Source organism: Heterobasidion irregulare (genome assembly GCF_000320585.1).
Source record: "Heterobasidion irregulare TC 32-1 unplaced genomic scaffold scaffold_11, whole genome shotgun sequence".
Classification (NCBI taxonomy): Eukaryota; Fungi; Basidiomycota; class Agaricomycetes; order Russulales; family Bondarzewiaceae; genus Heterobasidion; species Heterobasidion irregulare.
The window spans coordinates 840,538-855,428 of record NW_009258207.1 but is presented as its reverse complement, the minus strand read 5'-3'; the positions used below and the strand labels follow the sequence as shown (position 1 = coordinate 855,428).

Sequence of the window (14,891 nt, the reverse complement as noted above, 5' to 3'; positions counted from 1 at the left end):
GTTGGACGCTCGCTCATCACAGGGCGTCAAGCTTCAAGGGCCGGGAACAGCGTGAACCCAGGCCGTTTGTCATGATCCACAGATCACTTAACCTTCTGAAGCAACAAGCTAAGTTAGGAAGCTCAATATCCCATCATGCATGATGAGCGGCTCCCAGACTGCATTCAAGCTTTCGCGGATTCGGTGCAACGACCAATATATGTGACCTATCGTGACTGGAAATTGTGGAAGTTGTGCGAACTTAGCAAGGGATGCGAAGGTGCGAAGATGCGAAGATGGCCATTTCAGACACATTCTTTTGTCGACTGGATGCTTGAGTAGCATGCCATGGCATCCTGGTGCAGTCAATGAATAGAGATGAACGACACTTCCAGGGCAGTAGGATCATATTGCCAACTGACAAGCGACTTTTTAGCGTAGCGTCATTATGAAGGGGATAGACACATGATACTTAATCTTCCAGAAAGCTGCTTCCCTGTTCTACTTCACAGTTGCGAAGCATATGTGCGTTAGGCTTCAGCCAATCATCCTCAGCTTCCACGAAACACTCACCTGGACTAGACCCGAGCACAATGTAAACCTATGTGATACTACAGATACCCATCACCATAGAGTATCAGTAGACGGAATCGACGGAACGCCGTGGCCGTAAGAGAATCCACGGAAATGAAATCCACAAGTTTCATCATGCTCCTTGGATTTACGATCACTTTCTTTCTTGAGCACATTGGGAGAATGCTGGGGATGGCTCGAGTAAGAATAGCGCAGCTTCCTACCCCTCAAGCAACCCAGTGCTGCTGTTAGAGGATCAGCGGAACTTAACGTTAGGGATCATGTTCCGGCCCAAGACCACGAGTTTTAACTACGCTTTATGGTTGTTCCAAAGCTCCGAAAACCCGACGACCAGTACTGAACAGTCTATATATGAACGAGCATGGCATCGTCGACGTTCTGTTGCATTCCACAGTGAATGCCCTACCGAATGGCGGTATACTAGATATATTACAGATATTTTCAAGTAGCAATGGAAATGAACGTTAGATCATGACTTGCAAGACTTCGTTGTGAACGCTTCACCTTATCGAAAACAACATGGCGAACGAGTCAAGACGGAAGACCATCATACCCTTGTAAGATGAAAGATAGAAGCCCAGTCGATTAATTTCGATGGAGAGTAGATTGCATTATTAGGCTGGTAATGAAGGGCATCTTGACTTTGGTATTTGCTTGCTTGAGATGGTTTGGGACAAACGATATGCTGACAGTATGTTGAATCCCTAAGTAGTGCTGGATTCAAGTGAAAATGGCCAGACTCAACATCCAAGTGAGGCATGAAAAAAGTACATGAAGAGTGGTGGAACGCAATGAGGAGTCCATCCCGTGATGGATTGTCAAGATAAAACGAATGGCCTGGTCGTTATCGTCACTCTGGGAGCTGTCCAAAGTCCACATAAGGATGGCGCGTAGAAGGCGTGCGCCGATTGTTCAAGAACTTGGAGTCATTCATAAGAGATCGTCGGATTGAGTGGTCTGGACGGAAGGTAGTCGATCGTGACGCGAACTTGACGCAGTCTCGAATTTCCCACGCACTGGACCCACAGCTGTCACTAAATCAACTTCTGTGTCAACGTTGTCAACGTTCACTTTGGGAGCACAACTACTACACTCACTGTCCAGCCTGTAAATGGTTTATCTCCTTCGTATCTCTCGCAGCTTCAGTGAGCTTGGGGCGCTCGCCATTCCCCTTGGGGTGACGCAAAGTCCTGAATGACGTGCTTTCAGCTTTATTACGCGTGACCGTGTAGACTGCTTTTCCCTGGATGAATTCAGGCGACATAAGTACCAGATATATAAAAACATCAGGACCGGCCTCCTGTTTCTCCATCCGTCTTTCGAGCCTCCCCCTATCGTTGTGGCACTGCAAGCTGTGACTTCTACATACTTCCTTGTCGATCATATACTTAGCACAGAGACTCAGAAACTCTCACGATGACCACCAACTTCTACAGGTACGGACTGCCGATCGCTGAGCGCTGAGCGCTGACTGATCATGGTGGGATGCTAATTTTCGACACAACAGAGAACCTGAGTTTGAGACGCTCCAGCTCCACGCAGGGCAGGAGCCGGACCCGACAACGAACGCGCGAGCACCACCCATCTACGCAACTACGTCCTTCGTCTTTAACGACTCTGCGGTGCGCGCCTTTTGTCACCCTTTTCAGTTCTTTCCTCTGTTGGTGTCTACCCCTATGCCTCGTCTTTTCCCCCTCCACCAACCTCTGCCATCTGCACACCACTCTTATCTGTACCAACCCCTTTCTCAATGGCCTTGAAACTCATATTCACTTCAGCATGGTGCAGACCTGTTCGGTCTTCGTGCGTTTGGAAACATCTACTCACGCATTGGAAACCCAACTGTCGTATGTCTTACCCTACATCAATTCATGTGCTGCGATGAGTTTATTGTCGCATAATCTTCAGGATGTTTTTGAGAAGCGTGTAGCTGCTCTTGAAGGCGGAGTAGCAGCAGTTGCAACATCGAGTGGACAGGCAGCCCAGTTCATGGCGATTGGCACGCTCGCGTCGGCTGGGGACAACATCGTTTCGACATCTTACCTGTATGGTGGAGTGCGTCTATTTTTCCTTCTCGTTGCATATCTCCTTATTCTCGATGCACTCGCATTTTCTCCATTTCATCAGACATACAACCAATTCAAGGGTACATGGAACCATCGTTACATCAGGAGACCGAGACATGCTGACGAAAATGACAGTACTCTTCAAAAGATTTGGGATTCACGTCAAGTTTGTCACGTCGGACGACCCCGCGGCATTCGCTGCAGCCATCGACGATAAAACCAAGGCTATATATGTCGAGAGTATCGGGAACCCGAAGTACAACGTCAGCCCGATCAGGGAAATTGCAGACGTGTGTTCATGCTCTACTATCCAATTTCATGAGCATAAGCTGATTTTGCGAATGTCATTTTACAGGTCGCCCATCAACACAAGATCCCGTTGATCGTAGATAACACGTTTGGCATTGGTGGTATGCTTCTAAATGTCATATTTTTCCCTACCAGCGTGAGACTAAACGGATACAATTTCGCTTTGTTAGGCTACTTGATCCGACCCATCGAACATGGTGCGGACATCGTTGTGCACAGCGCTACCAAATGGATTGGTGGGCACGGCACAACCATTGGCGGCGTCGTCGTCGATTCCGGTGCGTCTTAGATCATCCCCGCCCATCTGTAGACGAAGCGCTTATCCACCTGAAAATCCAGGCAAGTTCGATTGGACCTCGGGCCGCTTCCCCTCCTTCACAGAGCCGTCCGAGGGGTATCACGGACTCGAATTCTCCAAGACGTTTGGTGCCGTTGCCTTCGCCGTCAAACTGCGCGTCGAGACCCTCCGTGACCTCGGTGCATCCCAGAACCCCTTCGGCGCCTTCCTTCTTCTCCAGGGTCTCGAGACGCTCTCCCTCCGCGCAGAGCGGCACTCGTCGAATGCGCTCGCGCTCGCGCGCTACCTCGAGGCCCATTCCAGGGTGGCGTGGGTGTCGTACCTCGGACTCGAGTCCCACCCGTCGCACGCGCGCGCAAAGAAAGACTTCCGTAACGAGGGCGCCTTTGGCGGTGTCCTGAGCTTCGGGGTGCACGGCGCCGCGGCGAACCCACAGCTTGGGAGCGCCGTTGTCGACGCACTGAAGCTTGCGAGCAATCTCGCGAACGTTGGCGACGCGAAGACGCTCGTCATCCATCCCGCGTCGACGACTCATCAACAGTTGAACGCGGAGGAGCAGCTCGCGAGCGGTGTCACGCCAGATTTGATTCGGGTGCGTTGCTGTATGTCTGCCCTATCCTCTTCGTTTTGCTAACGTTGCGTGTATGTGTGTGTGATGCAGGTGTCGGTTGGCATCGAGAACATCAAGGATATTATCGCCGATTTCGAAGCTGCGCTGAAGGTCGTACCCGACAACTAAGCAGTGACTCTTGTATTGATGTTGAGCAAGGGGGAAGTTAGCTGGCTCAAAAGCTGTATACCAACAATTAAATTAGCCAGTGTAGGATTGCGTTTGTATACTTTATATATTCGAATGTACCAACGATCGAGTCAAACGCGCGATCTCACGAGCGTCAGCACGATGCCCGGTTTTGCTCGTCTTGCTTGGGGGCGGCGAAACACGATGTGGTATACCATTTTCTACGATTCCTCGCGGAGGCTTTGAGGAGAAAAGGGACCGATTGGACGCTCACGTGATGAGCTAGACGTCAGCGACGGGCGTCTGCGTCCGAGTCCCGAGTCCCGACAGGTACCAGCTGCAGCGTCCCTTGCGACCCGCGACGACCTGCAGCCCTCTGCAGCCTACGCAGTGTCACTTGACCCCCGCCCAGATGACAACGACGAGTTTAAATATGACGCGACCGGAGGGGGAGGTGTCCAGAGGTGTCCTGGGCGTTGATCATGTTCCTTTCCATTGTCTCGTCCTTGCTTCTTCTAAGAAGCACGGTGGCCACGACGGTGACGGTGCCAGACAACCTCCGTCTCAAATATGATATCAACGGAAGGTGCGTAGCTTCTTAGACTGGAGCGCAAAGTTATAAAATCGCTGACGACCACCTTGGTCAGCTCCCTTGACGCTCATGGTGGGTGATGTCACTCACTCTCACCGTACATTTTCTGATCTATCATTGAAATAGATGGGCACATTCAATATTTTGACGGGAAATACGTCCTCTATGGCACTTCTTATGACTGCGGGTTTCGGTGGATGAGTGAGTGTTTCATGGCCTTTCATTCTGAACGACCCTCAGCTTGCGGCAGATCCAGTTCCGACCTCTGAAAACAGCTTCTGCGGGATTAAAGTATACACTAGCCCAGATCTGGTGTCTTGGTCATATGAAGGCTATGCGTACGACAAAGAAAAATACCCAAACCCAGCTTTCCGTCCTAAAGTCGAGTACCGAAACGCGTGCGTCTAGTTCTCAAGTCTAATGTCGTTTCCTTCGCGATCATGGGTGCTGATCTCGTCCTTCACTCAGAACATCGACATACTACCTTTTCTTCAACGACATTGCCGTGACAGCCGAGACAAGCCTCGCAATATTTACTTCCAACTCATCTACTGGGCCTTTCGAGTTCGCTAGTTATGGGCACACGCTGGGAAGTGTTGGAGACTTTGCTGTCCAACAAGACGAAAATTCCACGGTATGTTTATTTCATCTCTTCATAATGCAGCGAGCAATTAAGCCCTTGTTACAAAAGGTCTGGATAGCATACTCGTCTAACTTCTTTGGCAACGCCACGCTTGAAAAGATGACAGACGACTGGCTGAACGGATCAGGCATCGCCTCGGCCATCCCCGTCACGTTTGTTGAAGCGCATGGGATGACTGTTGTCGATAATGAATGGTATTGGACAGTACGTCGTCTTAGGCTCTCGTATATGAAAACCACTCAATTGCATTCCTCTCGTGTGCTAGTTTGGATCACTGTGCGGCTATTGTAACTCAACCGACACATCCTTTGTGACGGCAAGTTCACCTTTTGGTCAGCAATGTCTATTCTATATGTTGTGCACTACACTCACATGGGTTGGATCGTCAGGACCGTGGAGTGAGCGACAGTACATCTCAGAAGATAGCTGTGGTGGCCAGTCGAGCTTCCTGACTCAGGTACCCAACGTAAGTTGAACGATATCACGAATCAATGTTTATGGGCTGACCTTATTCTATTATAGCCGTCAGGCGGATACCAAGTCATTTATGGCTCTGATCTATGGCTCGATGGGAGCACGAATCAAGCAAGAGCGGCGCTGCATCTGGAACCCGTCAGTGTCGGAAATGGAACGATCGGAAACTTGACCTGCCCAGACTCCTTCGACCTAGACATTGTCGTGGGCAATGAGACGTCTTCTTCCAGTATCGATGCTACATCAGGCATGACCGGCTTCGACTATGCTTGCGATCTCCCACCGTCGTACAATTTGCAGAGTGGGGCCCGCATACAAGCGTGGTAAGTATGCATCAGCCCGTGTACCAATCCCGGATGGACCTCATGGGCTTTGTATTATCTATAGGACCGTCGGCCGATCCGGAAACCTGTCGGAGGTCGGCTTCAGCATTGGACAACACAAGTCAGTGGGCTATCTTACTTCGTGTCGAATAACACTCATTTTGTGGACAGCTCCGATGGGTCCCTCTCAGTGCAGCTGTTCTCCTTCCAGAATGACAGTGACCTCTTCGGCTCCGCTGATTATGCTGTTGCGATAAGTCCGCCGCAAGGATTTTTCCTTTTTCCAAACAACACCATGAATAACTGGAATTGGCTTGCAAACGACACATTCCTGGCTACGAATACGAGTTGGGCGCTCCAAAATTATGTTCTTCGACCCAACGTTACGGTTCAAGCGGTATGTTGCACAATGGTATCAACTGGGAGCTTGTTCTTATCTACATCTTTGACGCTGTTCAGGGAGATCGCCTGGCACTTATCCTCAGACCTAGAGGCACCCTGTCACCTTACTGTAAGCACTGGTCCCCTGCTCTCAATGCATCTATTAAGTATTAATGACCGTGTTCGCTTTTCAGGTTATGCATGCAAGAATGCCACTGGAAAGGAGGGTCATTTGGGCCTCGTTCGTCAGGGCGGAGCAGCTATAAACCCTACCAGGTACATTATTTCGATGTTGAGTGTTGTCCCGTTTTAACTAACCGATTCTGCTTTCTTTCATCGTAAGTTCGCCGGCGGTTTGGCTTGAAGATGGAAAAGAATTGAAGTTCTATACGGTGGTCGAATAAAATTTTTGTAAGTAGAATGCACGGTACGATTTGTTAATGCAGTGTGTGAACCTGCAATGTCCTCCTTCGCTTGCGACCTATGCAACGACACCTTTTCTTCAATCCACAGTACGGCATAATCATCAGTGTCTCATCATTGCCTGTGGTGCGTCCTCGACCATTCACGCTGGAGAAACCGAATAATTAGTCAGCTACCCTTATTCTAACACAAAGTTGACCAGTCCCGGCTGCATGGAGGTGAGCACACCCTTTCGCAAACCTATGAACTTGGTCATTGATCAAAATCACAAGCTAGCACTCAAAGTTATCGCCTCTCAATCTCAGAGTCATCATATGACTCGCCTGGCTTCTGGTCGAATCATACGATATTGCGACAAGACCATGGAAGATTTCATCTGCCGTCCTCAAAGAATTTTTTAGTCAAAGGTTTTACTTACAATCGAAATTACAATAAACGGCGACTCTGCAGGTCGGCCCGCAGACATCTCGAAGACGGGTCAGGATGTAATATTTGGACTCCTAACCTTTGCAACTGGTCAAGAAGTACCAGTAGTGTATTACTTGACTTTTAGCCCGGATTTCACTCCATCTCAAATACGATGGCAACTGGGGGGGAAAATGAACTGGTTTACTGGTCATCATGCTCCTTTCCTTTTCCTCATCTCTGTTTTCTATGGCGAGCACGACAGCCATCAAGGTGACAATACTAGACAATCTCCATCTCAAATTCAATGTCAACGGGAAGTACGTGTTTCTGGAAGTCAACTTCTCCTCCACTCCTTTCCTCGCAATGTGCAACCTCATCATCACTGCTAACCCGGTGCTCACCCACGAGGAAGTAGCCCAACAACTGGCAAATGCCTAGACTGAAGAAAACAACGTATGAAAGGCTAAATACAAGCAGGAACAAGGTGAGCTGCAAGCAGCTAGGGATGAAGCTGACAGGCTAGTGCAAGAAGAAGAGGATCAGCACCAAGAGGAGCAAGCGCAAAAGAAGCAGACAGAGCAGCTTGAGATAGAGAAAAAGAAGCCAAAGTTGTGGTCCCTAAGCTAGGGAAGCCTGGGAAGTTCTGGCTTATCCAGAACCTCTTATTTCCATGTCACTTACTCGAAAGCATCTCCTCCATTAACTTGGCCATTGACTCTAATCTTTACCACTGTACCTGGGATACTTTTGCAACCATCTGCCTCCTCATTTGGAGGCTATCCCCAGGCTCACAGGCAGCAGTGCAGGATGTCTCTAAAGCCTACCAGTTTATCCTAATTATCCCAGAGCATTGGCTGGGCCTTGTCATCTGCCTCGAAGGGCATGACTGCTTTGTAATTGACATATGCAACTGCTTTGGGCTTGCCTCTGGTGCTGGTATCTACAGTGAAGTTGGTGACACTGGTGCTGACATCTTCTATGCCACCAGAATCGGCCTGCTCTCCAAGTGGGTCAACAACCACATATTCTTCCAAATCCTTCAGTAGTACCTCAACTCTTACAATACCCTCCAGGAGTGCACATGCCTTGCCATCATAGCAAACAGCGGTGATGAGCATGGGTGTTCTCTAGGCACCCATACCCCACTTTTCACAGCTTTTCAGTATTCTTTGACCGTTCGGCATACTTAGGACCGACCGATCCCGATCTGTTCGGCGATCTCAGCCATTAGTCAGGTGCCGACTTTCCATTTAGACCTCCGCACAGTCATTCGGAGCTGTTCACAGTCATCCTATCCATCTATCATCACTCTCAGCAGTAGGGGCTCTTCACAGACTGTCGCGGCCGATCGCCGACCGGTTCGGTACACTTCACATGGTCGGCACATTCGGTCGGCTTTGGTGTCCCGAATCGGAGGCGGCCGAACACTTTGTTGACTCAGAACGGATCTGTCTTTCTATCTCTTATCATCCTTATGCCTTCTGTTGACCTATCCTTTGTTATCTTCAGAGCTCCCAAGTTTCTAAATGGTTTACCCATGTGGCATGTGGTTCTTATCTCCAGGTCCATGTGGACTCACCTTGGCAATCTCTCCACTTATTTAGACTTTAGAGTTATTGCTTCTTATCTTGTAGTGTTTGCAACATCACTCCCTTATCTTCTTTACCTTTGATCACTCTTGGCATGCATTTCCGATTGCTCTATGCCTCTGCCAATCTCCCTATCTTGTACCTGTTTGGACTTACTATAAAAGGGCACCTATGGCCTTGCAATACATCAGCTTTGGCTCCCCCCTCGTTCCAATTCCATTCGTGTGCTTGTGTCTATGAGACTTTGAGCCATTGCCTTCTGATCCTTGTTCGCATTTTGCCCCTTTGTTTGTATTGTTGCATTTGATCGCAGCCTTCCGGCAGAGCCCTTGTTGTCTTGCTCTCTCCCTCTCATCTAGTTTGTCATCCTCTGCCAGTGTCCAGTGTGGCCTCGCACCCATTCCCTCCCCTTTGCGTCTTGATCAAACACCGACCGACTGACTGACCGACCAACCAACTGACCAACCGACCGACTGACCAACCGACCAACCGACCAACTGACCAACCGACCAACCGACCAACTGACCGACCGACCAACCGACCAACTGACTGACCAACCGACCAAATATATTCGATTTTGGAGTTGTTTGTTTGCTACACTCCGAACACTTTCAGTACGCTCCTTTGTTGGTTATTGCACAGCTTATAGTTCCTTGCACACTAGAACCAGCTCCTGCCTACCTGCGCTTATAGGGGTGTTTCTTGGGTGTATTTCGCACTCAGAGGCATCACTAGCGTATCAGCGGCAAGTGGCATGATGGCAGGCATCTATGGTACCAAGGTGACACTATGCCTGATGGCAGGCTTGAAGAATTTGATGAGGATATGCAGTACCTAATCAGGGACCTATTGAGTGCTTTTCCCAGATCCCCCGCAGATGCTCTTTATACCTGCACAATTGCTGACATTGATTGCATTTCAGTGCCCCTTGGCTGCCACTAAGAAGCCTCCAAAGACATCCCCTTTTGCTCTTGCCCCCTGTTTATTGGTTTTGAATGGGATCTTACTGCCTATGAACTCTCGCTGCCTAACAGCAAGAAGCAGAAGTATCTTAATGCAATTGAGGCCTGGCTAGACTGCAGAGCGCATGCCCTGGAAGAGGTTTGCAAGCTTAATAGCAAGCTGCTACACACTTTATTGGTCCTATCCATAGGGTGCGCTTACCTCACAAAACTGGAGGCCATGCTCAGTTTATTTGACAATTGTCCTTTTATGCCATGTACCTCACCCTGAGGCACTTTTGAAGATCTGCTCTTGTGGATCCACAAGCTTAGGCAGCCAACCTTCCCAAGACCTATCCCTGGCCCATATGAGCTCCAAGACACCCTTGCTTTTTCAGATGCTAGCTCAGGGGTCAGCATTGGCATTATTACTAGTGAGTGCTAGCATGCCTGGAGGCTCCTACCTAACTAGAACACAGATGGCTGAAACATTGGCTAGGCAGAAGTGGTCGGCCTCAAACTCCTCATCCGAGCTCTTATCTTATCCTCTATAGCAGGCCTTCACTACAAAGTTTACAGGGACAACCAGGGTATTGTTGAAGGCTGGTAGAAGGAACGCAGCTACAATAAGCTAACCAACAAAGTTTTTAAGTGAGTCTACAAGCTCTCAGAATCCCCCAGCTGTACCTATCACATGCGCTATGTTCCTAGTACTAGCAACCCCGTAGACAGCCTATTCAGGGAAATCTATCCTTTATTTTGCCTCTTCCTCCTAGCAATCCACATCCCTACCTAGCTTTGCCCTTTTATTACAGATTTTGATGCCGACCTCCTCCCCACTAAGTGTTGTCTGCTTCAAGAGGATACTCCCACCACAAGGCCCCCTAAATCCCCCTGGGAGTGTGTAGCAGATATTATAAACTGCTTGTTTGGTAACCCCAAGAGTAGGAGGTTCTTCCCTAGATTGCTTGTGGAGGAGAGTGGAATAATGGTCTCAACTGTACGCTCAGCACAGGAGCCAGAGTGTATTGTAGTGAGGGCAATAGAGCAAAGCTCTGCATGCAAAGATATAGAAAGAACAAAGATAGTACTATTAGGAGATAGTACTGAATGAAGTGGGCAGTGTGAAGACTACCCAAGAATGAAAAGAATAGACTAAAGAACATTAGCCTATTTTATGGGCCTTTTATACTACTTTAGGAAAGGAGTGTAAAAATCCCGTATATGTATACCATAGGTATTCTCCAAGTTGTTACTCTCTCAAGAATGACTACTCTTGCTTTTCTGCTCATCTCCTTCTGGCCAGGAAAGATGAGAAGCTCCATGCCCTTGTGAGTAGTTTGTAAGGCAGAAAAGGATGCCCACTGCAATAGGCTCATGATACTTGACCAGTGACGGATGGTCTGCTGAGAGTGGATGACTAAGAGTAATATCTGTATCTTAATATATGCCTCAGCACTGAGGCCACCTGGTAGTTATGATGATTGTTGATACACTAATGATGCCTGTGAGTGCAAAATACACTCAAGAAACACCCTACAAGTGCAAGTACATCTGGAAAACCACCCCTTTGTATTAAGCTCTAATTAGTTTTATTTATGCATAATTAAGAACAATTAGGATTAGACATTTTTAGCTTACCCTCTAAACCTGTTCTAATTAGACATAATTTTCTTAAATTAGGAATTATTAGGATTGATTATAACTTGAAATTTCGAAAAAATAATAATAAATCAAGCATCACAGTTCTCATAGCCTTCATATGGAGTCATGTCTATTAGAGCACTAGTTCAATACCTAAACACAGAATATACCTTATAACAAACTTGCCTTCTGCCAGAGTTGAACCAATAACCTTATATATGCAAGTACCCGGGACAGATGCTCTAAGCCACTAAGCCACAAGGTCTAAGATGTAAACTTGGTAATCCAAATAAGTAGACATAATATAGGCAACCTTAACATCTCTGATTTTATTTAACATTTATCTTTCCTCTATCTTATAAATAAATAGGTCAATAAATACCTAAAAAGTCAGGTCTTTCGGGATTTAGTTTAACCACTAGCTAAGAAGATAATAAACCAATGGAAAATTGATAATACACTTTATATAGGATAAAAATAAATTATGGCACTTATATAATTTGGACTGAGAATGTGTAAAACTATGATTGAGTGTAATATTCAATGGGACTCTACTAGTATAGACAATGCTACCTAAATTTGCAAATTTGATTAAAAACATGATTATAAATAATCAAGATCTAATAAGAGAGAGGGGTTTTCCAAATAGCCACTAGTGAGGTAGAGGGTGGGGACAAGAGTATATGTATCGCATGCCTATATATAAATAAGCACAAGATTGTTGAGGTAATCTTAATATGCTTAATGCATATGTTTCCTATATGGCAGGCAAATATATCATTCTGGCACCACATACTAATATGACTGTCTTTTCCACAGCCCAATAGCTAGAGAAAATCACCAAGTTTGAGCATTTTTTGTATAACAAGGCAATAGACAATGTGGATGGCACTGAGAATTGTAATATCAATAGTGGTGATGATTATGTGCTGCACAAGACAGTATTAGCCACTATACTAATAGACAAGGTCTCCAAGGCTGCATATAGCATATCCCTAAGTCCAACCCACATGTTGTGTCCTATAATGACTAGTAGCAGGCATTGGCTAACAATGACAACTTTGCTGATCTTGTGTGCAAGGCCAAGGTACCTAGGTCTTCATAGCCTCTTGTGGCAGCTGCCAAGCTGCCAACAATGTGGATGGGGGCATCAATGCACATTTCTCTCTTTCTATATCCCTTATAAAAGCAGCTGGAAAGTCAGCAAAAGAGCTACAAGATAATGGTATAGGCATATATGAAGAAGAGTAATATGCTGAAATAGTATAGAATGTGCCACATCTTTACCTTCTCACTGATAGAGCAGTACTACTTACTATTTCCTACTAATAATTAAAGACTTCTTAGTATAGAATTAGTGCTAATATCATGAAATTAGAAACCAATCCAATGCTCACAATGTGTTGCTCCCAATTAGGAAATTAGATACTTTTAGATACTATTAACACTTTTAGATACTTTTAGACACTATTAGATATAATCCGGAGCTAATACAAGGGGGTGTTTTTCCAGATATGGGGGTATAAGCGAAGAGATAAGTACAAATGCAAATGAGGCCAAATGACGAGGATGTCAAGTTTTCAGAAGTCAACGAAGATGATTTCGATGGTTGAGACAAGTGCAAATGAGCTCTAAACTGTGGGGTGCAAAAGCTGGTTTATTCCAGAGTTGTATGCAGGGTTTTATAGTAAACAGCGCCCCTAAGTAAAATATCGAACACAAAATAAGAGTAGATGTTGAATGGGTGCCAAGCCCTAGCAATCAGAAAAGATAAGAAGGTAGGTGAGATGTCTATATGGGTTCCAAAGGTGATAAGGTAAAAGGTAATTAGTGATGTCAAAATCCTAAATGTTTAGGATCCATTGTTACGAACTGCTTGTTCGGTAACCTCAAGAGTAGGAGGTTCTTCCCTAGGTCACTCGTGGAGGATGTGTGGAACGATGGTCTCGACTGTACGTGTAGCACAAGAGCCAGAGATGTATTGCAGTATAGCAATGAAGCCTGCAGTAGGAAAACTGTAGTAGAATGAAGATCCCTATATGTGAAGATACAGGGGAACGAAGAGAATAGACTGAAGAACCTCAGCCTACTCTATGGGCCTTTTATACTACTTTAGGAAATAGGGCGTGAGAATACCATATATGTATCCGTAGGTATTCTCTAAGTCATCTCTCTCAATAAAGACTACTCTTGTGCTTCCTTGTTCATCTCCTTCTGGCCAGGAAAGACTAGGAGCTTTATGCCTGGTGTGTGAGTAGTTTCTAAGGCGGCATTCTATGCCCGTCGCAATATGGCTTGTGATACTCGACCAATGATAAGGTGATCCGTTGGGAGTGGATGACCAAGGTTATTATCTATACCTTGTTGTATGCCTCACCTTGTGAGGCCGCTTGATATTTGTGATGATCGTGTCGGTATAGACCGCCGTTAAGGCCCGACAGAACATGATCATAACAATACCCCCTTTCTACGTCCTATTCACCTGGTAGGACAACGCTTCTGCGCTTCATCGCCACTCCATATACAATTTGCTTTCTTGATCCAAACTGGTCTCCGGATGCGACTCCCAGGACATGACTTCGTTTTCTGGGAGGAAGACCGACTTACATTGTTTGATCCTCTAGGAGTTTTCCATCTCTGTTGAGCTGTTTGTTTCTCGGCCATAACGCAGGGGGTTCCAAGCCCTGGGCCACTAGGATGTTCTTCCTTCACCCATAAGGATTGATTTTGCCACGGGTAAACCCATCGCGGTCTTACTTCCAGCCTCCTCTGGGACAGTATCAAGAAAGGCGTATAAATGCGAGTGGGGTGTGGATGAATAGAAACTCTAGCATGTGGGTTCCAATTTCGTGTCATCAGGTTCTTCTTCTTCCTTCTCCGAGGGCCAAACCTCAGTGTTTCCAGGATAGTCGTTCTATCCTCATGATTTGTTGTTTCCTCAATGGCGACCAGCAGCGTCCACGGGCAAGTAGGTTGATCGCTTTATCAAGGCTTAGGCCTACTTCCCCAGACTATCTGAAACCATGCTAAGCATGAGTCGAATGGCCAAGCAGTATCGCTCCTATACGGTGAGCTCATCTCCAGTGAGGGCGCCCAATCAAATCCCAAGCAGTATTGTCCCCATATGGTGGACTCATCTCCGGTGAGGCAGTTTACGGCGTCCAGAGTTTGTTTGTCACAAACGTGGGCCTATGGTGGGGAATACCACGTGTAGTGTTGAGTTCGAGGCAAGGATGTGAAGAGAATTAGACTAGAAGGGTACTGTAAGGAGCAAGGAGGAGTCTGACTCCTTCTCCAAATCGGCCCGTTCACATACACAATTAGATCTCAAGACCACAGCTGATATATTGTTCGGGTTCGCGAGACATACCCACAATGCAGTTTAAATGTCTTGCTGGACGTTCCGTAGTTTACCGTCATTGCGGACGCATTGGTGTCCAGGGGATTGGACATCAATGACAACCCCCAAGTCCAAAGGGGCACTAGTT

At 46.9% G+C, this 14,891-nt stretch overlaps 3 protein-coding genes across 3 annotated transcripts; 2 read left to right on the top strand and 1 right to left on the bottom strand.

Moving 5' to 3' along the window:
- Positions 1 to 1,989: 1,989 nt before the first annotated feature.
- Positions 1,990 to 3,985, top strand: HETIRDRAFT_429979 (uncharacterized protein; the record flags this gene model as incomplete). Its single annotated transcript, XM_009553170.1, has 10 exons — positions 1,990 to 2,009; positions 2,081 to 2,195; positions 2,352 to 2,420; positions 2,482 to 2,628; positions 2,701 to 2,719; positions 2,775 to 2,929; positions 2,995 to 3,049; positions 3,119 to 3,226; positions 3,288 to 3,838; positions 3,908 to 3,985. 10 exons carry the CDS (start codon positions 1,990 to 1,992, stop codon positions 3,983 to 3,985), a joined length of 1,317 nt encoding a protein of 438 aa, XP_009551465.1.
- Positions 3,986 to 4,597: 612 nt separating this feature from the next.
- Positions 4,598 to 6,802, top strand: HETIRDRAFT_328861 (uncharacterized protein; the record flags this gene model as incomplete). Its single annotated transcript, XM_009553169.1, has 13 exons — positions 4,598 to 4,649; positions 4,704 to 4,778; positions 4,828 to 4,975; positions 5,151 to 5,211; positions 5,269 to 5,424; positions 5,486 to 5,552; positions 5,610 to 5,686; positions 5,743 to 6,017; positions 6,082 to 6,138; positions 6,189 to 6,414; positions 6,477 to 6,528; positions 6,593 to 6,674; positions 6,742 to 6,802. Coding segments are annotated over 13 exons (1,389 nt in total), but the record flags the coding sequence as incomplete, so codon positions are not given.
- A 1,260-nt stretch (positions 6,803 to 8,062) lies between these two features.
- HETIRDRAFT_455104 (uncharacterized protein) lies at positions 8,063 to 8,347 on the bottom strand (the record flags this gene model as incomplete). The annotated part of the gene is made up of 2 exons (XM_009553168.1): positions 8,063 to 8,224; positions 8,291 to 8,347. The coding sequence occupies 2 exons, from the start codon at positions 8,345 to 8,347 to the stop codon at positions 8,063 to 8,065; spliced, it is 219 nt and encodes a 72-aa protein (XP_009551463.1).
- Between the last annotated feature and the right edge of the window lie 6,544 nt (positions 8,348 to 14,891).